This window comes from Anabrus simplex, chromosome 9 (assembly GCF_040414725.1).
Source record: "Anabrus simplex isolate iqAnaSimp1 chromosome 9, ASM4041472v1, whole genome shotgun sequence".
Classification (NCBI taxonomy): Eukaryota; Metazoa; Arthropoda; class Insecta; order Orthoptera; family Tettigoniidae; genus Anabrus; species Anabrus simplex.
Genome location: NC_090273.1, coordinates 45,283,686 through 45,309,590, shown reverse-complemented (window position 1 = coordinate 45,309,590; position 25,905 = coordinate 45,283,686). Strand labels below are relative to the sequence as shown.

General features: G+C 38.3%; 1 protein-coding gene across 3 annotated transcripts in view; it reads left to right on the top strand.

The window, feature by feature from the left end:
- Nucleotides 1–25,905, top strand: part of LOC136881210 (solute carrier family 22 member 6) — a 112,471-nt gene that overhangs the window by 63,538 nt on the left and 23,028 nt on the right. For all 3 annotated transcript variants that reach the window (XM_068229294.1, XM_067153934.2, XM_067153935.2), the window contains 3 exons: nt 1,505–1,735; nt 13,324–13,520; nt 20,556–20,891. In XM_068229294.1, the coding sequence (XP_068085395.1) occupies nt 1,505–1,735; nt 13,324–13,520; nt 20,556–20,891 (764 nt within the window). The remainder of the gene's footprint in view (nt 1–1,504; nt 1,736–13,323; nt 13,521–20,555; nt 20,892–25,905) is intronic.

The following is a 25,905-nucleotide window of genomic DNA, read 5'->3' as shown; positions in this document are numbered from 1 at the left end:
TCCTCCTCTAGAAAAATTCTTACTTTGAAGAATTAAAATGGGGATGATGTAAATCAGCTGATTGCCATCATTTGCTGTGTTCCAGTTGGCTAATTAAATTTCATGCTGTGTTCCTATTCTCTGGCCAAGTTTCATACTGTCTCCAGTAGAGCTTGCATCATGTCTGGGTACAGGGCTGCCATATCTGATAAAAGTAAGAGAAGTGTCAATTTGGAAATTGTCATCAACATTTATAAGTGACGACTGTCAATATGGATCACAATGATGTTTGAACTAATAACCAATCTAACCAATCCAGACCAATGGTGTTGTCACACGGGACATCTGTAGGCAGCTTCACGGCTCTAACCTGGGGGGCTAATGCCCTCAGACCCCCTTTGTTTGCTCCTAGCCCAGTGGTCTTGTCATTAGCCAGACCTAACCAATCCAGACCAATGATTTTGTCACTCCTCGGACATAACAATCCAGACATTGGCAAGCCTGCCGAGCGTTACGTGATGTTGTCCGAGCCACACTGTGTTGGATCTCTAACTTAAATTTTGCCCGCTGGGTATGGAAGATTTTCTGCCCTTTCCCATCCTTGCATTGCCGAAAATGTTAAATGTGTTTGTGCAATGTTAAATCTCTAACACGGGTGAGTTGGCCGTGAGGTTAGGGGCGCGCAGCTGTGAGCTGTGTCGGCAGTCCTGAAGATGGTTTACCGTGGGACACCAGGCAAATGCTGTACATTTATTAAGGCCACAGCTGCTTACTTCCCACTCCTAGTCCTTTCGTATCGCATCATCACCATAAGACCTATCTGTGTCAGTGCAATGTAATAGAAAAAAAATTCTAATAAAGAAAAAAAAAAGAAAGCAGAATTTCCAGAGAAATAGATTAGCCAAGCTGGGTGTACCAACTGAGAATGGATATTAGGCGTTTTCCTTGACTGCATTGCATGAACTCGCAAACATGAGCTGCACAATATTGTGTAAGCACTTCAGCCAAATTACAGAGAGTACAACAGAGAGATAGGTTGACAACAATCAAGGTGGTTGGGTGACAGCTACCCCCTGTCTCACCAGTTAGGCACTTGACCGTATTCTTGTTCAAATTCTGTTGCAATATCATCACTGCGAGAGCAATGCAATTTCTATCCATTATTTCCCTTAAGACAGGTCTCATCCTCCTAGCCACATGCGAATATGCCATCCATCAGAACAATTTTTATTGTGTTCGTTTTCCTATGCTGATGTTTAAAGGAAAATGAACTTTACTGTACTGCTTTGAAGGAATGTATGTTTGTATGACATATTCAGGCACTCGTACAGTATAATGTATTTTATTCAACAGAAGATATTCCGTCTCCTTGTGCTTGATAGCAACACTACCCGCATGCTTATTTGAACCATCTTGCACGATACAGTGGACATCTTCATACACTTTCACACTGCTTTCCGTAGAGCAGTCGTGATCTGGAAAGTTACAGTTTGTATATTCTCATTACTTTCTTGTTGTTTTACAGTGGCAGCTGGTATGTGAGCGGCGAGTGCTGCTCCCTTTAGCGGCCACCCTCTACTTCTGCGGCGTGACTGTCGGAGCGGTGGTATGTGGAATGTTAGCCGACTGGCTTGGACGACGCCTCGTGATGTTGCTGTGTCTGCTGGGCCAAGCTCTCCTTGCTGTCGCCATCTACTTCTCTGGGTCACTGTTGGTCTTCATGGTGCTCAGGGTGATTCAAGGATTCTTCGTACAGGTATCAATGATCTGCATGTAGGGCTGTCGCCCAGGTGGCAGATTACCTATAAATTGTTTACCTCATTTTTACATTTATAATTGTTTACATAGCTTTTTCTTGAACTTGGAAATTGATTGAACATTTCCCTTTATAGTTTATTCCAATTCCTTACTCCTCATCCTATAAATGAATATTTTCCCCAATCAGTACAGGTACAGTACTTGCTTCTGGTGAGGAGAGCAAATTACAGGACAAACCCTCAATGGTCAGTTGTTATGATTGCTTGATTGGGACATAGCCTCCTCTATGAATTAGTGGTATGTGAGCCTCCAGATATCAAGATCGTGGGTTGACTCCTGGAATGAGCAGTCACATTTTTGAAGGGTGGAAAGATGTCCATTCAGTATTCCATATCATATGATGTCAACATTTAAGTGAACTGTGGTGACATATTTGGTGTATATGTACTGTATCGGGAAATGATCAGGGATCGGGGCATGAGAATCTACACTTAAGGGTGGACGGTTCTTGTGGAGTAGGTACAGGGAGGCATATGCAGAGCGAAATAATAGTTGTGCTTAAAATTCAATTTATTCATTTCCTATGAATTAATGTGTAATGTTTCCTATTATTCCTGTTCAAAATAATTGTATTGTAGATAAATTACTAAAGTAAAATATTTCATGAGATGATTGTCTTTCGTCTCAATGTTTGAAAATCATCATAAATTAATTGAAATGAATGTCCTTCATTTAAAATTGAAAACTCAAAATATCAGAGTTATTTCCTACAGTCTTTCTGAATAATTTTAACATAAATATGATTTTCACTTCATAATAAATATTTCTTCACTTCCAAAGTTTATGAAGATTTTTCCTACAGTATTTCTAAGTATTGAAATTTAACACTTTGAAAATAATGCAAAATCAATCTGGTTTATGAAGTTCTTTCCTATGAGCATTATATTAACTGTCTGTATAACTGCCAACATAATTATTGACTTTATCATTACACTTAAAAGAAAGTTAGTCTGGTGGAATTTTCTGCACTTGTTCTGAAAAATGGTCTTAAATGCTCATCATATCACTTGTATTCACTGGAACTCAGGACCGGAATGTAGATAGATGCTGGTCAGCGAACAGCAAGTGGATACCATAGGCAGCTGATGTCGTGAAGTCGTTCCCATGGCACCATGTTCCACTTCCCACATTGAAACGACATTCCATATTCCTCGTAGACACGTCTCACTTCATCTCAAGATACCAGCAGGTAGATATGATGATTTAAAAAAGTAGGCACTCATCATGATTTCACGCGTCAATGTGTGGTATAGCGAACACGCAAAAGTTCAACTGACAAGAATTGCTTAGTAGTATCCTATTCAGAATTCATATTTGCATATCATAAGATGGGCACGGTATTTCATTAAAAGCATTTATTCACTGTTCTTAATACTGGCAGCAAAATTATGAAAGCTCATTTAATTGGAACCATTATTAATATGGAAAAAACAGTTCTAACATAAGTACAGGTATTATACACAAAGAAAAAGATTTATTCACTGTAGAAAAGTGTTCTAAACTGTGAATGTTTATATGTTCCAATGCTTAGAATGTTATGGAACGTCTAATGCGACACTGTCTTATTCACTCGTGGTGAGTGTTTTAATCTTATTAAAGCTAAATAAACTTTAAATTGAATACATGTCTTCAAGCAGTTATTTGTTTTAATAGACTGAATATTTATGTAGTTCACTAGAAAACTGAGCTAATGTGCACACGCTTCATGAATGTTCCAAGTTAACACATTGCAGACCGGGTGCCCTTCACCCCATGTACAGCCCTGTTCCTGGCCACTTTCTAACTACCTCCAAGCTGGAATGCATGCATTCAAATATTCTGTCAGAACGTCACTACCTTTTGAAAGACTACTGTATTCTTTTTCTGGTGGCCTTCCTGAATAGCTGTTGAAATGCAGGTAGGTAAGTATTTGTTGAAATCTATTTCAGCTAATAGTTTTTGCAAATTTTTCAGACATGATTTCTTCACCTGCCCTGTCAGTAAACACAGAGCAATATTTTTTAAATTCCCCTGCTAGTGACTAGTCCACTTTAGTGTTTTAGGGGATACGTTATGAGAATGTGAATTCTGCTCATAGTATAAGTTTGTCTGCTCAGCTACATACTGAAAAAATTCCTCACCAAACATAAGTCTTGCTACTTGTCCTACTCTGACGAGTCTAGTGTCAGACCTAAGACGAAATGCTGGTTATTAGAGCAAACGCCTGAAAAGCCAACATCTAATTTTTGATCTAATTTTTGATATGCTCTATTGGTGGAAAAGTATCTAATTCCCTCCATGGGAATTTAGAATTACCATTTGGAATTGTTAGGCGGGCATTAATTCCATTGTGGAGTTTTATCTCCCGTATGCAGTTATCAGACTGTGCCACATAAGAGGCTTCTGATAAGTTCACCTGCATACACCCCAGCATCAGTGGGTAGGGTCTGACACATCCCACTCTGACGAGTCTAGTGTCAGACCTAAGACGAAATGCTGGTTAATAGAGCAAACGCCTGAAAAGCCAACATCTAATTTTTGATCTGACAAAGTTTGAGCCGCGGCGGAGACACTCACGTATGACAGCATGTTCTCCCTTTTGCTGTGAGTTGTGCACTGTCTTTACTTGGCAAACCCTTGTCCTTTTATACAATTCTGCCAGGTCTGACTGAACCTCTTCATGGCAGAATTGATTTCCTTTAAGGTCAAATTACTTGCAAATCCTTAGGCTGATTTATTTGAAATTTGAATATATTGGCCTTCAAATGATGGGCTACAATATGACATATTTCATTATTCAATATCTTATCTGGATCAAAAGATAGTAAAATATGTTCTAGTCATTTCCAGGCTATTATGCACTGTACACGTGATCGATGCATCATAGCAGGTCAGCTCCTTTGCGTAGAGCTCGTGACGTTGTCACCTCGCTTGCTGAATGCAAGTCCTGACCGTGACATGGCAATTCTCCTCACTGAATTAAATTATGTTCCAGACCGCTGGCGGTTCCTGGTACAGTACCATACTTTTATCTCTATGCGATCAGGCCCAGGCGACCACATACCACTACAAAACTTCTCCTCCAATCGTCTCTGCTTCCTGCTTGACGTTGTTAGTCATTCAGCTACAGTAAATGCCAATTTGGAGAGATCCTCCCATAGCCCATTGCTTCACCTCTTCCATGGCCTATCTGGAGGTCTTTTTCACCAACGATTGAAATCCATCATTATAATACTAGAATGAAAACATGGCAGATAAGAGCAAGGATGAATAGTTATCTACCAGCAAAACACTGGAACAATAGGTGGAAGCATGTACAGCAAAGCAAACAGAGGACCATGAGATACAAATGATAATGAAGAGTGAGGGGAAACCTTTTTGCAGGATGCTCTAAAATTAAAGAGAAGTATTTTGATAGCATCACAAATAATTGCACACCTCAAAAACACTTAAATTAATTTTAATGTTTAAAATTGAGATTAAGAAAAAAAGTATCATTACAATTAACCCTCAACTAGTGTGGTATGGGTCGATTCGCTGCCATGTACATATTTTCCGCTGTAGCTTTCTGGATTTTCCCGCCAGAATGCATTTCTTCACAGCGGCTGCATCTGTTATCAAGCTCTGTCAGTGCCAGTAGTTACCTTATCGCTCTTCTGTGCTGCTGTGAAATTACAGTCACGGTTGGTCAATCTGACCCACACCACAGTAAGCACGTAACTTATGTTTGGCACTGCATGATTCCATTTTATCGCTCTAGATATTACAATTTTTAATTTTATCAAATTGTTTCTTTCCAGAGTGTTTGTATACATTATTTTGTTTGTTTTAACTTACAGGCGAGTGAGTGATTAGAGAAATGGCTGAAAATTCAAGCCAGAATGTTTTATTACAATCTGAAGACATAGCACGTTTCCTAGAATCTGAGGATCTAGATCTAGAAGACTATACTGACTATAGTGATATATCTGAAGTGGAAGATGGTGAAAATCTCAGTGAACATGACTCCGTAAGTGAACAGTTGGCAGAAGAAGACATGGACGAGGGCGAAGGAAACAACAGCCCTGTTCAGTGTTATTATGGCAAGGGCTCACACCCATTCAAGTGGGCGGCTAATCCCCCTCAACGACAAAGTGTTAGATATTACATTACCACTATTAGCTAACAAATTTATGTAAATCATCCAAGACGATTTTGTATTGATTAGGTGGTCTAATAAATAACTTAATGTTATTATTTCAATTCAAAGTGTTAGATATCCGGCACACAATCTAGTGAGAAAGATTCCAGGTGTTATTGGTGAAGTGCGTAATCTTGACCCGTGTGCTGAAGAACAACAGTTCTGGTCAGCTATTTTCAGTGAAAAAATGTTAGATGAGTTACTCTTGCACACTAATGATAAAATAAAAACAGTTCAAAGCCAATGGTCAGAAAACCATAAATACATTGCCAAGAAAACGGACATGACAGAACTAAAAGCATGTTTAGGATTGTTGTATTTGAGTGGGGCATGTAAATCTGACAATGAAGATCTTCGTTCCCTGTTTTCAAAGGATGGATTTGGCCGTGACATTTTTCATGCAACAATGTCAGTTCAGAGATTTTTTTTCTTATTTAGTGTAATGAGATTTGACAGTGCAGATGACAGAGAAGATCGAAAGAAAGTAGATACTTCGGCAGCTTTTTCTTCGATTTTTAATCATCTTGTAAAGAACTGTCAATCATCCTATACTCATGGGTCCTATGCGTGTATTAACAAAATGTTAGTGGAGTTCAGAGGACGTTTTCGATTCAAAATGTTTATGCCCAGTAAACTGAACCGCTATGGATTGACGATAATGATTTTAGCCGATGCAAAAAATGGATAATTTTACAATGGCTATGTGTATCTAGGAAAAGATTCAGATGGTATAGGACTTAGTAATGAGCAGCAACAGTTCTCCAAACCAACTCAAGCCATGCTCAGACTTGCATATCCTATTTATCATACAAACAGCAACATTACAGCTGACAGTTGGTTTACCTCGATTGAGCTAGTCCAAGTTTTGAAAGACAAGGGACTTACTTATGTGGGAACAGTCAAGGAAAACAAGAGGGAAGTACCATTACAATTTCAAGCAGGAAAGGATCGCAATGTGATCTCATCATCGTATGGTTACATGAAGGACATGACATTGCTGCCCCCACATATTAAAAAAAAGAATAAATGTGTTCTCTTATTGTCAAGCATGCATCACGGCTCTGGATCTGATTCAGATACAGGTAAAGAGGAAATTATTCAGTTTTACAACAATATAAAAGGGGGGTCGACAGCTTGGACCAGAAATGTGCCAATTATGATGTTGGAAGATGTACAAGACGCTGACCTATAGCACTTTTCTACGAAGTTCTTAATATAGTTGGAGTAAATAGCTACATTTTATACTTTTCCAAACAACCAGGGAAAGTAAATAAAAGACTGCTATTTCTCAGGAACCTGGGGAGGCAACTTGTAGCTCAAAACATAATGCACCGAGCTTGATAGCTGCAGTCGCTTAAGTGCGGCCAGTATCCAGTATTCGGGAGATCGTGGGTTCGAGCCCCACTGTCGGCAGCCCTGAAGATGGTTTTCCGTGGTTTCCCATTTTCACACCAGTCAAATGCTGGGGCTGTACCTTAATTAAGGCCACGGCCGCTTCCTTCCCAGTCCTAGCCCTTTCCTAACCCATCGTCGCCATAAGACCTATCTGTGTCGGTGCGACATAAAGCCAATAGCAAAAAACATAATGAGACGTATCTACAATGACAGACTTCCTCTTGAACTTCGTCAAACAGTGTGTCGCATTATTGGTAGTGAGCTTTCAGCAAGAGGCAATACTGAATCCATGACATCAGGGAAGAGGAAACGTTACTACATCTGCCCATCTAAATTAAACAGGAAGACAAAAGAATTGTGCAAAACCTGTAAGCGGCCCATCTGTGGTAACTGCACCTGTGTTAACTGTGCCTGCAATTGAGCTTTGCTGAACGGGAAAACCTCTACCCTTCAGAAATAGCAATGGACATTATTTCATTAATACACTCACCCTAAGTATAAATATCAACTAAAAGGGACTTTTTTAAATATTTGTAATATCAGAAGAGCTTAACAAAGGGAACTTACAGAGCACAAAAAGTGCCTATTATTTTGGCCAGCTATGGACCATAACTTCAGTTTTCTTTGACGCCACTATTCCTTCATTATCTTGCTTACAGCTTATTTCTTTTCGGCTGTCCAATGTTGTTTCTTCTTTGTTGCTGTGTCTGGCTCTAGGAACCTCTCAAATGAGTGTATATTGTTCCTGAAAGTGGCTCTGTTGTGGATGTTGTGGATGACCCATGATGTTCATTTCTTGCAGATCCTTCTTGGTATTAACAAACCATTTGTCATAAGAGTTGCCTTTCTTACTGGGCTTGTTGAAATGGTTAAAAAATTTCTTTGCAAGTCTGTCATCGGGCATTTTAAAAATATGTCCAAAGAATTCAATGCTTCGTTTGTGCATGGTATCTGAATTCCTGCTGCATGTTTTATTTATGTCTTTGTTACTCCATAATCGGTATATGTCAGCACATTTTTTTATTCAAGTTTTTTTCTTAAAATCTCCCTTTCCTTCTTCTCAATTTCTTCAATGATTTTTCTGGTCATTAATCGTTGGCATACTGAAGCATAATATTGGAAGAGCAAAAATAAAAATTTAGTGAGTATTGATGTCCACCCTCTTGATGAAGCTGGGGAAGCAGAAACGAGCTTGTCAGGGGCTGAGAAGAGACGGGTGTACAAGAACTGAGATTGACGATGAGAGAGCCCGTCTATTTGAAGACAGCAGTGTATGAAGATGTGGAAATTGTCCTTGTCCTTTTGTCTTTCCATGTTTGTCCTCCCTCTGGCCACACTGGCCTGTCATTGTGTTTGTGTTGCTTTCTTATTCCTCTCTATCTCTCACACTTTATTTGACACCTGTTAGTTCCTCTTCTATACTTATACCATTCTTTCCAATGCATACTTTATTATGGTATAACGTGAAGCCGCCGCAGTTATGCTTTCAGAATCACTATCATCATAGTCTCAGAATACCAACCCTAAATACCTTTGGAGTTACTCTCAACCGAATGCTATCACACAGGAAACATCTCACCAACCTAGCAGCCAAATTAAGGATATGCAAAAATATCATCCACAAACTTGTTGGCTCCACATGGGGAACTTGTGCAACTACTTTGTGTTTTCCACAGATGAGTACTGTTCTTTAGTTTGGGTAAACAGCTCTCATATTACAAAAGATGGACACGGGACTGAATAAAACAATACATTTTATTAGTGGCACAGTAAAATCTTCTCCTGTATTTGAAGAGGTTCATGGCTTAGTGAACAACATAAGCCACAGAAGGATCAATATCATTGCCTTCAAGAATAAGAAGAGAGGTTACATAATTGACCCGACTGTTCCCCTTGAAAGCCCTCAGTTGCCAATCTCGAGAAGAGGAATATACTTATCAATAATTCCTTACTACAGGGAGAAATACCAGCTGGAGGAAATCAACATTGTGGGTCTGATGATTGGAGTGATGGGAACAATTCCCGTTTTTGTTGTGAATTTTTGGGAACAGATGTCTGCCAGTTACAACATTAGGGGAGATTGTCATCATAGCCTTAAGGGATTCATTGATAATTTTAAGAAATCAATGTAACAATTAGGTTACTGTCAATATTTCTCAAGTGTATCTATTTTTCTTGTAAAAATTAATGTAAAAGTATACTTTGTTGCAATGCAGCCTCTGTATGAGAGGAAGGATTTCACAAAATAAAAATAAACAACAAGATATTGGCCAATCCTGATCTCCCCATCCATGAAGATGTTAACATCAGGCACCTCAAATCAAGATCTCCTCCTATTCAAACAGCACAGAAACTTCTTAGGAAGAATTAACTCTCTTGGTGCCAGGCGGTAGTGCGAGCATGCGCCCTTTAAATTGCCAGAGCCGATCTGGTCGGCCATTAACAATCCAGTCGGAAGTTGCCAGAGCCGATTACATCGGCCGGCTTAAAATTCTGTGATATACATAATTTTGAGGCAACCTATAGTGACGTGCATACTTTTGTTACAACCTGTAGTAAAGGGGCTACACGTTATTGTGTGCCTGGCCTTGCTTTGGCAGTTCTAAGAGGGTGTTATACCTTTCACAAGAGTCGTTTCCTGTGTTTACAAATACCGCTAACCAGTCAGTAAGAGATTGCTCCTTGCAGTGAGTGGATTTGTGACAGGAAAATGCCATGTTGTCCACGTGATAATTTTTCAGCAGGTATTGATGACAACAAATTAATGCAGTATTTAGAACAGTGCGAATTTAACGCGGATGATTTATCGGACAGCGATATGGAATTTAGTTCAGAGAGTAGCGACGAAATTATACCAGACAGGTCCGCGGAATCACTGCAGCTAAAGAAGAATTGTGTCAAACAGCACTAAAGCTACTCTGAATATGGTGACAGATGAAACTAGTGATAACGAATATGATGAGGATGTCTCTGGAGAACATTTTGTGGAAATTTGTCCCACTGAACCCGACAACATTGCTCAACTTCCTGTCTCCTTCAAGGAAGTTCTTGGACCTAAACATGCCCTACCGTCTGATTCTCCGCCCGTATCACACTTCAAATTACTTTTCACTTACTCTCTGCTAAACCTTATAGTCACATATAGTCCTCTATCATTACCTAAATGCCGGTCTCCATGGGTCAAGTGTAGCATGCCTACCTCTCACCCGGAGGTCATGGGTTCGATTCCCGCCCAGGTCAAGAATTTTCGCCTGGTCCTGAGGGTTGGTTCGAGGTTCACTCAATCTAAGTGACCCTAAGTGATTGCAATTGAGGAGATATCTGAGGGTGAGAGGGCGACCCCGGTTTGGAAGACCAAGAATAATTACTGAGAGGATCCGTCTCACTGACCATGATTCACCTCGTAAACTGCAGGTACCGAACTGAGCAGCGGTCGCTTAGTAGGTCAAAGCAAATCACGGCTTTAGTGCCATACAGTTCTTAATTTCATAAATTCTGTTGTATTGTAAAATTATTTTTCTAATATATACTACAACTGAAAACGAGAAACTACTTTTTCTGAAAACAAAAAACTATAATATCAACTACTATTTTTTACTTATTTAATAATTCAGAATTATTTTAATACTGTGTTGTCCACATGTAGAAAATTTGTCAGTATTTGCCAAACATCGATACATACACGCGAATTTTATCGGTGAGTAAAATTGTCTTGTTTTTATTAGTGACACGTTTGATTTTCTATTTTTTACGTTTTTATTTTTCTCGTTCAAATTAGTTATTCTATAGAATTGTATTTAGAAATACATTATAAATCATTATGTATATTCTTTTGTATCGTAAATTATTTTTTCAAAGTAGATATTGAGAGAGAAAGTGCGAAAATATTTCTCTCTTCCTAAAAATAAATGTTATCGACAACTATAAATCAACAATAAAACGTCTTTGACTCTTTATATCACTCCAAACCAGTTTCTTATTCTACGTAGTCGATACGTAGAAAATTTCATGCTGGTATTTGCTATACACCGGTAGATATACGCGAATTTTAAAATACATGTATTTCCACTGAAAACGGCCTGGCACTTTACAGTAGTAGAGTGGAGGCGCAGCTCTGGCCTCTTCCAGCTGATGGGGAGCGGCCGATCAGATCGGCTCTTGGCTCCAAGAGGGTTAATATCCAAAAACTGATTGATAACAAGAGTGGAACAGTGTAGCTCTGACTCAATGGTAGACATTGTTCAACTTTAACAAACTTCCATCTGGCTTTTCATTTGCCCCTCAAGTCATGGGTAACCCTCAACAGAGTCCGTACTAAAGATGGAAGATGGGGGTCAATGATGTTTAAGTGGTGTATGAGATCTTACCCAGCCTGTGACTGTGGTGCATTTAAGCAGACTATCAAACCAAATTGTTACCGAATGTGTTGGCAGGGCATTTGTTGCATCAACACAGGACTTTGTGATGGCTTCTACTGAGGCTAGAAAACTTAGATCTAAATCTTAGAATACCCTTTTGCTTGCATGATTGTTTTAGCTGTTATAATGTGTATATTTTGTACTTATAATGTATATATGTATACTAGTGTTTACTGTGTATGTATGTTAGTGTTTATGTATGTTAGTGTTTATTGTTTATGTATGTTGATGTTTACTGTTTATGTATGCTAGTGTTTACTGTTTATGTACATTAGTGTTTACTGTTTATGTATATTAGTCTTTATACTGTTTATGTATGTTAGTGCTTACTGTTTATGTATGTTAGTGTTTGCTGTTTATGTATATTAGTGTTTACTGTTTAAGTTATGTATGTTAGTGTTTACTGTTATGTATATTAGTGTTTACTGTTTATGTGTGTTAGTGTTTACTGTTTATGTATGTTAGTGCTTACTGTTTATGTATATTAGTGCTTACTGTTTATGTACATTAGTGTTTACTGTCTATGTATGTTAGTGTTTACTGTTTATGTATGTTATTTTGTGTACTGTTCCATACCCTAATAATAATAAGCAAAGTTTTGGCATCAGAAAAGGCATTCAACCATAAACCAGGCGAGGGCCTTATGTGAAACATAGAACATAGTTACAGCCCCACCAAGAAATGGCAAAAGTGATAGAAAAACAACAGAAAATGCCAGAAAAGGCACTGTGTTGCATCCTGCATAAAGATTTTACTCCCTCTGCATTATTGTTTGTATCTCATGGGCCTCAGTTTGCTTTGTTGTTCGTGCTGTCACCTATATTTTTTTGTTAGTGGCTTTATGTCGCACCGACACAGATAGGTCTTATGGCGACAATGGGATAGGAAAGGCCTAGGAGTTGGAAGGAAGTGGCCATGGCCTTAATTGAGCCTGATGATTAGATGTTGATTCCCATAGGGAATCTGAAATATTTGTTCCGAATGAGTAAATTTATAACACCAATATAAATGGTCCGTTATTGGACATTATAATTATAATGTATAATGTATAATTATAATTTATAATGTCCAATAACGGACCATTTATATTGGTATTACTTAATTGAGCCTGGTGCAAAAATGGAAAACCACGGAAAACCATCTTCAGGGCTGTCGACAGTGGGATTTGAACCCACTATCTCCCGGATGCAAGCTCACAGCCCTGCGCCTCTAACCGCATGGTCAACTCGCCCACTCTTGTCACCTATTGTTCCAGTGTTTTGGTGGTACGTAAGTATTCATCCTTGCTCCTAACTACCATGTTTTCATGTTCATGTTATAATGATGGATTTCAATCCTCAATGAAAAAGACCTCCAGGTGGAGTGATGGGCTTTGGGAACACCTGCTCCAGACTGGCATTGAGCTGAACAGTTGTGTTCTACATGTGTTTACTGCTAGTAGTAATTAATCTGCTTTGTTAAGTACCTCACAGAAATTCCAGTCAAATGAAATTACAAATATTTTACAGAAATACATTTAAGTTCCTAAGAACTTCTTATTTGTTGTACTTTCAGGGTATGCAAGGTGCCACCTATACTCTACTTGTGGAATTGTTTCCTCCGCGCATACGAACAGCTGTTGGAGTCATCCTGGAGATCTACTGGGCTTTAGGTCTTGCTGCATTAGCAGGATTTGACTACATTGTACCAGACTGGAGATACTTGCAGCTCACTATAGCGGCTCCTACACTACTCACACTGTTCTATGTTTGGTGAGTACTTCCATGTCATCTGTTTGGTGTGTCATGTTTGGATTTTACATGACTGACGAATAGCATAGGAATAAGATTTTATTGTTAGTCTCTTTGAAGGTATGTTGAGTCTGTCAAAATGATCATTTTCTGAAACACCCATTCTGAACTTATTCCTTTAGAATACCATTAACTTTATTATTATTATTATTATTATTATTATTATTATTATTATTATTATTATTATTATTATTATTATTATTATTATTATTATTATTATTCCTCCCCCCTTATCCAGGCTGCCTGGTCGAGGTGGTAAAGGCGTGCTTGGTTCACCCGGAAGGTTGTGGGTTTGCTTCGCCGTCAGGAAAGTCGAAGAATTTAAGAAACAAGATTTCCACTTCCGGAGGTGCCATGGCCCTGAGGTTCACTCAGCCTACACCAAAAATGAGTGCCAGATTAATTCCTGGAGGCAAAGGCAGCTGGGTATAGAGCTAACCACTCTACCCCATGAAGTGCCTAGGTTATGGATAGTGGAAGCCTTTGCCTTTCACCCTTCCAAGGGCCTTCATGGCCTATACGGAGATGGCTTTGCTCTGCTTCCCCTTATCCAGCTCCTGCCATGTTCGGGCATTTATGGCACTTCTCCACCTTCCTCTCTCCTTCCACCATTCCTTATCCATCATTTTGTTCCAGTCCATGTTTCTTCTTCTCACACTCCTCTTTATTGAATCGGTCCACCTTGCTCTACATCTCCCTCTCACTCTCTTTCCCTTGAACTTTCATCTCCATCATCTGGATTGGTATTTTTTTCCCCTTCCATCCTCTTTACATGTCCAAACAATCTTAGTTTACTGTTATCAATTTTCTCCTTTAGGTTTCCTTTTCTGACTTACTTTCTAACATCTTCGTTTCTCACTCTCTTTTTCCTTGTCATTCCTTGTCTTTTCTATCATACTTCCTAGGTATTTCATTTTCATAGTTTGAATTCTACTCTTCTCCCTACCTGTTTTTGTCCAGGTCAGTATGGGCGTGTAATACATTTTGTACATTTTCTCTTTACTCTTCCTTCGTAGTTCCTTGCTCCAGACAAGATTTCCTACACTTTGGTAGAATGCATTGCTCTATTGCACCCTCTTGCTAATCTCCAAATTCTTCCTTCTATTCTGCATTAATTCACTCCTCTTGAAGCTGTCCACAATTTCAAGTCTTTGACCACCAATTTTCACAATTCCACCAAGGACTTGCTTTTTTCTGCAATGATTTTCATACCATACTTTTCCATTTCCTTGTTCAGTGCATCAAGTTGTACTACTACTAGAAAGAATATACACTGAGTGGCTTTAAGTCACCGGAAGGGGTGCCCATTAGAAAATGTGCTTTGTGTGACCCCGCAGAGTTATGGCTAGCTGCAGCATAGATGAGCAGTCTGTCACAGACACCAGATGGTGCATGGGTCATAGCATTGCGGAGATTAGACATGAATTTGGGTTTCTGAGATCAACAGCGCCGAGGGTGGATCTTCAGTATCGCAGAGAGAATGTTACCACCTGCATAAACCGCCGTGTGGGAAGAGCATAGGTGTTTAATAAATGGACTGCTTCGCCTCCACCAGAACCATACTGGGCTCTCGACGGGCTACTGTGAGTCAGATCACTGCCCAGTTGAATGTTTGGAGTCAGGAACCCATTTCTGCCAGGACTGTAAGACAACTGCACTGCATAGGCTTCACCAGCTGAAGACCAACTCGTGTCCCTTTGCTGACACCTCGACACAGAGGTCAACACTATGCATGGACCCGTGAACATTGACAATGGACCATGGAACAGTGGCGGCATGTGGTATGGTCCGAGGACTTCCTGTTCCAGTTGTATCCAGTTGATGGGTGTGTAAGAGTGTGGCATATGCCCTATGAAGCTATGGATCCTGCGTGTCAGCAAGGTTGTGTCCAGGTGGGAGGAGGCTCATTTCTGGTCTGGGCAGCATTCTCATGGTCACATGGCCCCATTGTCCGGCTGTAGGGAGCACTGACAGGTGCACTTTATGTGGATATTCTTTCAGACCATCTGCATCCCTTTCTGGTCGTAGAGTACCCCGATGGAGATGCCATCTTTCAACAGGACAATGTGCCATGTCACCTCTCTGTGGTGTCCCACAGGTGGTTGGAGGAGCACTCCAGTGAAGTTACGAGCATGGATTGGCCCTCCAGATCTGGTGATCTTATTCCAACGGAGCATTTATGGGATGCTGTCGATGGTGGTATATGCTCCATGAACCATGAACCAACTACACAAGACCAATTGTGGGTAGCAGTGCAAGATGCATGGGTCCAAATCCCTCCGGAATAATTCCAACACCTTGTAGAGTCAATGCCTTGCCGTATTGCTGCCGTTTTGAGGGCTCGCGCAGGAATAACTCGTTATTAACATCACGTTCAGTGTCTTGGCCACTCAATGTAGATTGGCTCTCTCCTTATCAATCCCAGTATTTCTACATCATTTTCTTGTCAGCCCCTGATAAACTCAAGTCTGCTTTGTAAATTCATCAGGAGGACAGTCTTAATATGGGAAGTACAGGATGAGAAGAAGGCTGGATAAGCATAGGAAAGGGGAAGAGATAAAGATATTTGTCCTATTATATGCTCCTTTCAATGTTCTTGTCTTTTCATGTATGACTTGATTGTACTTGTTTTTTTTTTTTTTTTCATTACTTATATACAGTATTGAGATTCGGAGATTCGGTAACCTTCTGTGTATGATAGCTGCATTTTATGTGATATTAACTCATTAGCATATTGTTTTTCTAGCCCTTCATATGCCCACAATTAGTATTTAATTTATGTAAATCACAGTTCATGAGAAAATATTAGTTAATACAGTTTTCTTATGCAAACTTTAATTTGGTAAAATGAGAGAATTCACACCCTGTTTCCAGTCAATCAACTGAGTCAGGAATGGAACAAATGAATCCCCATCTAGCGGTGAGGATAGGAATTGTGCCGGCTACTGAAGCCTATCGCACTCCTCTGGGGCAATGATTAATGACTACAGATGAAATGATACTGGAGAGTGTTGCTAGAATTAAAGAGGACAGGAAAAACCAGAGAACCCAGAGAAAAACCTGTCCAGCCCAAATCTCACATGGAGTGATCGGGATTTGAACCACGGAACCCAGCGGTGAGAGGCCGGTGGCTACTGCTTGAGACATGGAGACACGCAAACTTAAATTTACAAAATTTAAAAAAATCATAAATCTTATATCTGGATATTTTGACATTTCAGTAGTTTTCATTTTTAATCTCTTTAGCGCTTCTAGCACTCAGCACTTCAACATCAGAAACATTAATATCACCATCAGAATGTTCTGATTCATTGTCACTTTTCTCAGATCTGCTAGTGTTACTATCACCACTCACACTAAAAATTCTTCAGAATCGGAAGTTTCTAAATCAATTTCATTATCACTGTCCGGCTCCATGGCTAAATGGTTAGCGTGCTGGCCTTTGGCCACAGGGGTCCCGGGTTCGATTCCCGGCAGGGTCGGGAATTTTAACCATAATTACGGGGGCTGGGTGTATGTGTCGTCTTCATCATCATTTCATCCTCATCACGACGCGCAGGTCACCTACGGGTGTCAAATCAGAAGACCTGCATCTGGCGAGCCGAACTTGTCCTCGGACACTCCCGGCACTAAAAAAGCCATACGCCATTTCATTTCATTATCACTTCTGTTCAGAATATTTGATATATCACCGCTAGCTGGTAACCGCCTTCTACTCGCCATGCTACTCTTCTACTCACCTTGGGTAGGGACAGACACAATGGGAAGTAACTTTTCAAGATCGATTATAGTGCTAACTGTTCGAGATAATCAAATGCAATTATGACTGTGAGAAAGGGTGACTCTTCCTCGGTATACAACATGTTAGTGACATCACTTGATAAACGTCTGAAATACACACTTAAATATACTCATGCTTGACTCCACGGCTGCGAGCCATCAAGCTACAATACGAGCCATAAACAATCACATGGCTGGTAGCCATCAGTATATGACAGTGATGTAAGTGGTTATTTTGTGAGTTGCAGGATTAATGGGTTAGTGATTAACCCTCCAGTTCCATGCTCTCATGCTGAGAACATCTCTAGAATGCCAGGCTAATTAGTAGCATTTTGCAAGGTTATTTTCTTCTTCTTCCTCTTCTTCTTCTATATTTCAGACATTACAGCAGTGTACAGAATTTTTAACCTCTTTCAAGAAATATATGGTTCATTTTGTCTAATGACAATATAAAAAATTCCATTCGCTTCACAGCAAGTAGACAGTTGATACATTCCCAAATTTTTAACAGTTCTTACATAAGTTCTAAATTCAAGTTGTTTAAAAAAAAGATATTTTAAGGTTCAAGACTGGTATGAAGAATACAAAGCAATGTGTATAAATGCAAATTTATTAGCAACGTGTTACTCAAAAAACAACGGGTGCTACACACCTCATCATCATCATCATCATCATCATCTATTTTCCGTCCTAGTAAGCCGGGTGCAGGTGTTTACGAGCCTCTTCCAGTTCATCCTGTCCATCCACAGCTGATGTTCTACCTTTTGCTGCCAATTTACATCATGTACGGCAAGGTCTTTGAAAATTTGCTTTCCCAACTATCATGAGGCCTCTCTCTGGGCCTCTTGCCAACAATATTCCTTGCATAGTATGCTCCTGGGATCCTAATTGGAGCCATCCTTCTCATATGTCCATATCATCATAATCTGCTTAATTCTAAGCTTTCCAACAGGCTCCTGTCCAATCCAAGTTGTTGTCGAATGCTTTCATTCCTTATTTTGTCTTTCCTTCTCTTTTGGAGACATGACTGAAGGAATTTAATTTCAATGGCCTGTAGGCAACTTTGTGCAGATCTAGTCAATGTTGCTGCTTCCAGTCCATATGTTAGAATTGGTACAAGATATGTTTTGTACAGCGTGAGCTTACAAGCTTGGGGAAATGAGTTATCCTAAAGTAATTGATGAACGGAGTGGTAGAAATTTGATACAGCTTGTATTCTATTGCTTATTTCTTGGTTTATGGTATGGTCAGAAGAAACAAAGCTCCCTAAGTTATTGATATTGTTTACTTCTTAATTTTGCACTTGCAGGTGGACTGCTTCAGGATTTCGACTCATCACTAAACCAACGGTTTTAGTTTGGCTGTATGAGCTTTCAAATTCTTCTTGCCAAAGATCTAGTTTAGCTTGAACTTCTGCTTCTGTCTCACCCCATAGCATAACATCATCAGCAAATACAAGTGCATTTGTTGTCTGATCCTTCATTTTCACTGCTTTTATAACCTCATCCATTATAGTAATGAAGAGATATGGTGGTAGACAACTTGCTCGTTAGACTCCGCTCTTCGTTTCAAAACAGTTTGACCTGCCTCCTTGTATCTGCACACAGCTCTTTGTCTCTCGATATAGTTGTTTTACTTGAGTTATAATTTCATCTGGCACTTCTTTACATCTGAGACATTCCCATGTGTGATTACATGGTACATGATCATATGCCTTCTCAATATCCAAAAATACAACTATAACCTTTCTATTCTTGTCTCAGTATTTTTCATAGGTCAGGTCAGGTACGTCCTGCTACCGTATGCGACAGTATATGGTACTACCTGCGACTGTCTAGCTGAGGGTTGGGCAGCCATTATCAAACCTGACAGACTAAGGGAGAACCAATAGCTATGGGCTGCACATCTGAAGAAAGATATCAAATTACAAGACTTATTATACTTTAACTTTAACAAGGGTAACATATTTTAATTATGTGTATGTTAATTGTGTACTTTTTTTATGACTTATTCTTTGTGTTACTTTTAATCTGTACAAAGGGAATGCGGCTGATGATGTCCACATAGAAAGAAACCTGTCCTGCAATATTCACTAGAATATAGAAATAAAATAATCAAAGGATTATTTGTTGTGGTAGAAAGGTGGCATAATTTTTTATTTAATATACTAAACATTTACCGCAGACCAAAGAATGAGATTCATAATGTGTAACATACCACTTAGTCGAGCAGCTCGTCTCCTTACTCCCAAGTTTTCCCAACCCAAACTTGGCAACATTTTCATAACACTACTCCTTTGTCAGAAATAACCCAGAACAAATCAAGTTGCTTTTCTTTGGATTTTTTCCAGTTGTCGATTTGAGCCCACATTCCTTTTTGATGTTAGAAATTATTAAGGAAAACTAGAAGATACCTAAGACAAAAAATAAAGTTTAAAACTCGACTGCTTGAAGACTCGGAGCTAAATGTGGTGGAAATTATTCATTATCTTCTCAAAATTGAATCATTCAGCTGTATTAACTGATTTTGCTATGACAGTCGACACATAAGGGGATCATGATCATCATAAAAAATTGAAGATATTTCTTAACAGTGCTGATGGCTTGATACAATTTATTTAATTAAAACACAGACTGTATCAGCACAATTTGTAAAAGTCATATAATCCATCTCTGAAAACCGTAAAATTAGTTAGTGGGACATAAAAACAATAACATTACCATTTAATCCAGAACCGGCTTTCAGAAACAATGTTCCATTTTCAGTGGACCTAGTCAAAATTAAAATGTTTAAAAATATACCAAAATTCACATATGTGTGTTGTCATGATTATTTTTTTTTTAATGTTGAGGACAGTTGTGCTTGTTGCATCAGGAATTACTGAACATGCTGCGTCAGCTGTTACTCAAGTACTAGTACCTTGACTGAGCAAGTGGCTGTGTGGTTTGGGTCACATAGCTATCATGTTGCATTTGGGAAACAGTGGGTTTGAATTCCATTGTCGACAGCCCTGAAGATGGTTTTTCATGAGTTCCCATTTTCACACCAGGCAAATTCTGGCGATGTACCTTACCATCGCCTCTGTGTCAGTGTGACATAAACCAAATTGTAACTAGTACTTTAAAACAAATGTGTGTGGTGATTATTACTATTTTGTAGGAAACACTACTCAGTTTATCATTTGTAAGACCTCATCTAGTATATTTTCCTTTCCAGTTTAATTCCAGAGTCCCCCCGGTGGCTGTCCTCACAAGGCAGGCATGAGGAAGCTCAGAAAGTTTGGATGAAAATTGCTCCTGGGCCCATGCAGCAACTTGCAGATGAAAAGCATATTGAGAATGGTCCCAAGAATGGACCCATAGAAATGCAACATGTACCTGGGAAAGCTGAAGATGATGCTATCAGCACAGATGGTTTGGTGTTGGGTGCTGCAGAGAAGAATTGTGATCAAAGAGATTTGGATGTCAAAGTGAAAGCCAAGAAGAGCAACATTCTAGAACTGCTGCAGAAGAGAGTTGTGCGTAAACACACCTTCATCATGACTTACATATGGTAAGTGGATCATATTTTTTAATATTTAACTGAACCATAAAAAAAAAAAAAAAAAAAAAAAAATACCTACAAATCTTTCAGAAAATCTCCTTTTTTTTTTGTGTGTGTGCCATTAATACATTTTAACCCATTCCGGTCTGGGCTTGAATATTCTTAACAAACATTCTGGACTGGGCATTTTTAGGAGTTTGAAAAAATATTATATCTCTGTACAATAGGAGATATTTGCATGATTCCATTTTCTTTGTGTTTGTTTGAGCATCTAGTAATGAAAGGAATGAAACGTGTTGTTTGTTTCATGTCAGCTAGCACTTGAGATTTTAAATTTGTTTATATATTATACCGTGTTTTGCAAATTAACTAAAATCTGACAGTCCACTAAGTAAGTGCAGTTTTCTGAAATACCATTAAAAGATAAAAATTTCATTGCTCCGTATTGAAAGTATTAACGTTAAAAATTAAATAATTGAAAAAGAGGTTCAACCTATTCAATACATAAGAGAAAGAAATGTAGTGATTACATTCTTATTTAATAGTAATTAGAAATGGGACCGGTTTCGACCCTAGTCCAGGTCATCGTCAGCCGTTCAAAACATAAAAATCATGAAAAACAATGCATATGAAAAAGAAAAAGATTAAGTGAACTCTGGATCGGTATAAGATGAAATATAAATTGATGATGGGGGTAGAAATTGTGAGTCACTTAAAAGAAAAACAGTACGTAATATTATGAATGGCAGTACGGCACACACAATGATAGGTAAAGTCTCACAATGTTTATGAATAGTGGAGAATGGTCAAATGGGTCAGTTTTTACACTCTGTCAGGTACAAAGTCACAACATTATCGAACAACATATGAAGATCCATAAATATGTTGAAGTCGCAGATGAATAGATTTATAGAAGCAAACTGCCAGCTCCCGGTGATCAGCGCGGCACTTTCAAGGTCATGCGCTGTGGTCTCGAACGCCAAAGTAGAATGGAGAATATCCTGAAGATCCAGTATTTGCCTCGGTTGTGGGAAGTTAAGTACGTATATATAGAAATATACAACGCAATTCAGTATAATTAAATGAGTAATTGTGCTCATTTACAAAACAACAACAATAATGAAAAATAATATAAAAATAATAATTGTTCAACAATAATAGTAATAACAATAACAAAAATGGGAGCTCTTATGAAATTTTATTTATGTGACGATAGTGGCTCGGAAGACGATGTTACCGAAGATTCTCAGAATGAAGATGATATTGAAGTTATGTAGTTATAATTTTATGCAGAAATGGAAATATTATTGAGATATGAATATGAATATGAAACATGTATGCGAGGTAATATAATAAAATGTGAAGTATTGAAAAGGCAGAAAAGAGTTTTTATAAGTTGAATGTGAGTCAGCACGGAAAAAATTGAAATTGAACCATCGTGGTTAAAATAATCATTGTGAATATGAATTTGACACAATCTCTTAAATTTCATTATGATTGGAATTCGTTTCAAAGCCTACTGCATGATCCCGTGTGTTTCATATTTGCGTGAATATGTAAGAATATCTGTATATTAGTAAAGTTTTCTCCTTTTTCTAGATATGAGGGATGACAATTATTTAACATATTGAAAATATCACCTTCATCAAGCACTTGTTTGTTGCGAGAAGTCATGTTTTATAGCACATTGTGTGACAACATCTACTAATGCACAGTTATCGTAAAATCTCTGACTTGATAGATAATACTGCCATTTGTTGAAATACTCTCATAACTAATACATGAAGAAATAGAATGTATCCACTAAAATGCATGCATAGCTCGTTCTCGACTTTTAGTGAATTGTCAATCCTACCGTCACAGCACGGCCTGAAGGTAATTTTGGCCACAGCTCTGCTCGCAGTCAGACCGAAAAGAGTTAATGAGGGGTTGTAAATTGTCTTTCCACATACTGCTGACATCAGGAAGAGCATGCACCTGTAAAACAGAATCAAGCGCACATGTGCAACGCAGTTTGCACTCATTAAAAACTGTCATATTGAAATTGGTGTTCTGGTTAAACACAGAATGTGTACTGTCAAGGCGGATTTAACCAGATTATTATTTTAAATAGATTTTAATGAGTTTATACAAGTCAATGCAGGTCAAATTTATCAACAGTTTGCACTCACAACCCTACCAGGTTGTTTAAAGTCAAACACTTCATCCTGGGTCCGTATTGAACTGAGAATGACAAAAAGCAATATAAATTGCAAAAGGTCCACCTTTTCAATACAAAATAATTATGTTGTTCAGTTTGAATCAACATCTCCTTTTGCACAAACAACAGAAATATGGAGGTTTTGCATAATTTCACTTCAATAAACAAAATCAACCCTTTTTTAAAGTCAGGAGTCTACAGGTTTTGTTGTAATGAATGTAATTGTTCATGTATCGGTCAAATTGGATGGAGCATCAAAATCAGGTTTGCAAAGCATGTTAATGCAATTAAATACTACAGGTTTTCTGCAGTGGGTGAACACGTACACGATTTAAAACACAAATTGATTAGTATAGATCAAGACATAGAGATATTGGAAATGTTAAGTAAAGGCCCTTTACTCGACACCACTGAAAATTGCTACATATGTCTGGATCAATATTTCAATTCCAACCTAAATTTGAATGACATTTCTGAAAAACCTAAAGTTCTTTTTGATGTTCTCATTACAGTTTTTACAAACATCAAACTTCCACGTAATACTTCGGTCTTTATTGTCGTACGCAACACCTTTTCATGGTATGCTCCCCAACTGCAATGCCCTCCCAACTCCACTCACACTTTTGCTCCTCATTCCCCTCTCTCAGACCCATCTCCCCTCCCTCCTTCTCCTGCCTAAGCTTACACCTTGCCCTTGATGTATGTCCCGGCCCTCAGTTCCTCTTCCACACTCCGTACCTTACAGCAAGCCGCACGAGGTGAGTCTCTTACTTAACAACAATTTTCTCGTTCTTATTTTCTTCCTTTAATATTCTCCTTTTTTAATGGGTTCCTTATCTCTTTTCATGCTTCAGGTCCCGCATGTGAAACTCTGATCATACAATATCTTTAATGACCCTGCTTGTAACATGCTCCACCTGGTCAGTTATGATACATTAAATATCTAGAAGATTCGATTCAACAGGTTGCTACTCATGGATGTGTTTTTCCACAATTAACTAATATTTTCACGGAGGGACTTTAAAAACAAAACAAAAAAAACCCCAAAAAACAAAAAAAACGTGTATTCAAGCTTTAAACTAAAACCTTTATACAGAGGTCAATTGATATCATGACGAGTAATGTTGCACATGACCTCAAGTTCTAAAACATGACAGAGACTTAATGAAAAATCAACATTTAAGTGCTTTCATTTTCACTGTTCTACATTGGCTATCAAGATCTCATCTTATCATAAATAGAGGGCCTTTACCTTCAAGCACAATCATTTCTTGTATTTTATCTAGTTATTGATCTTTTAAGTGTAAAGGGTTATGTATTGTGTTTTATATTGTGAAAATTTCTTGTATATTTGCCCTATTCTAAGATCGGCTGATGATGACGTCTAACAACGTCAAAACTGGTACTGAGTAATTCAAACTGAACCACATAATAATAATAATAATAATAATAATAATAATAATAATAATAATAATAATAATAATAATAATAATAATAATAATAATAATAATAATAATAATAATAATAATAATAATAATAATAACTGCCGCTGCTGTTCCAGAACTACAGAAAGCATACAGCACGTCATCTCTGGTTGCTCACACTTGGCCAACACCGATTATAAGCACCGACATGATCAGGTAGCAAAAATCATTCACCTGAAACTTTCTGTAAAATGTGGATTTCTTCAGTCATCAACTGCATATTGGAAATATACACCTCCACCCACTCTCGAAAATTCTTCATATAAACTACTATGGGACCGAAAAGTCATAACCGATGTCACGCTCAGCAACAATAGGCCAGATAATATTCTAATCGATAAATCAAAAAGATCCGCATTCCTTATAGAAATTGCTTGTCCAAACACCTCCAATCTCTAAACAACAATAGCCACAAAGATATCAAAATACACAGAACTGGCAATAGAAATACAACGCCTGTGGAAACTAGAAGTAAGTATAAATAACCACCTAATCAATACTTTATTAATGCCTCAGGCAAATTGAATAAAATTAAAACTTACAGGACATGTTTCGACCACTTAGTGGTCCTCTTCAGCTGTATAAATAAAGAACTGGAAAGAAAAACATTATGACAATCGTTGAGATTCTCTTCACCGTTTTCCAATTTATCAAGAACGATGTGGATGTTTTCTAGGTTGTTCATAAGATTACCTTTATTAATCATACAGATAATTTGAAGGTCCTGTTTTGTATTGGTGAATTTGTGGTTGGACTCTTTCATATGGGATCCCATGGCAGAGAATCTTTTGTATCTTTCAGCATTGACGTGTTCTTGATATCTAATTGAGAAGTTCCTCCAGATTGTCCCACGTAAGTTTTTTTACATTGAGCACAAGTCAGCTTATAAATACCCGATTCCTGGAATTCGTCATCTTTAAGTTTATTAGCTTTATTATGACTAAAGAATCTATGTTTCGTGTTGTTGTTTGTAGAGAAGGCTACCTTGGTATTGTGTTTCTTGAATAAGTTGGTGATTTCGTAAATCTTCGGGTTATTAAAGGTGAATTTTACATATCCGTTTTCTTTTTCTGAATGCTGTTTAAGTTTAATTTGTTGTTGGTATTTGCATTTAGTGATGATTTTATTGATGAATTTCAAACTGAAACCATTATGTAGAGCCTGTTGACGAATGAAAGAAAGTTCCTTTTTTCTGTCTGTTTCTGTTAGCGGAATTTCAAAGGCTCTCAATCAATCAATCAATACTGATCTGCATTTAGGGCAGTTGCCCAGGTGGCAGATTCCCTATCTGTTGCTTTCCTAGCCTTTTCCGAAATGATTTCAAAGAAATTGGAAATTT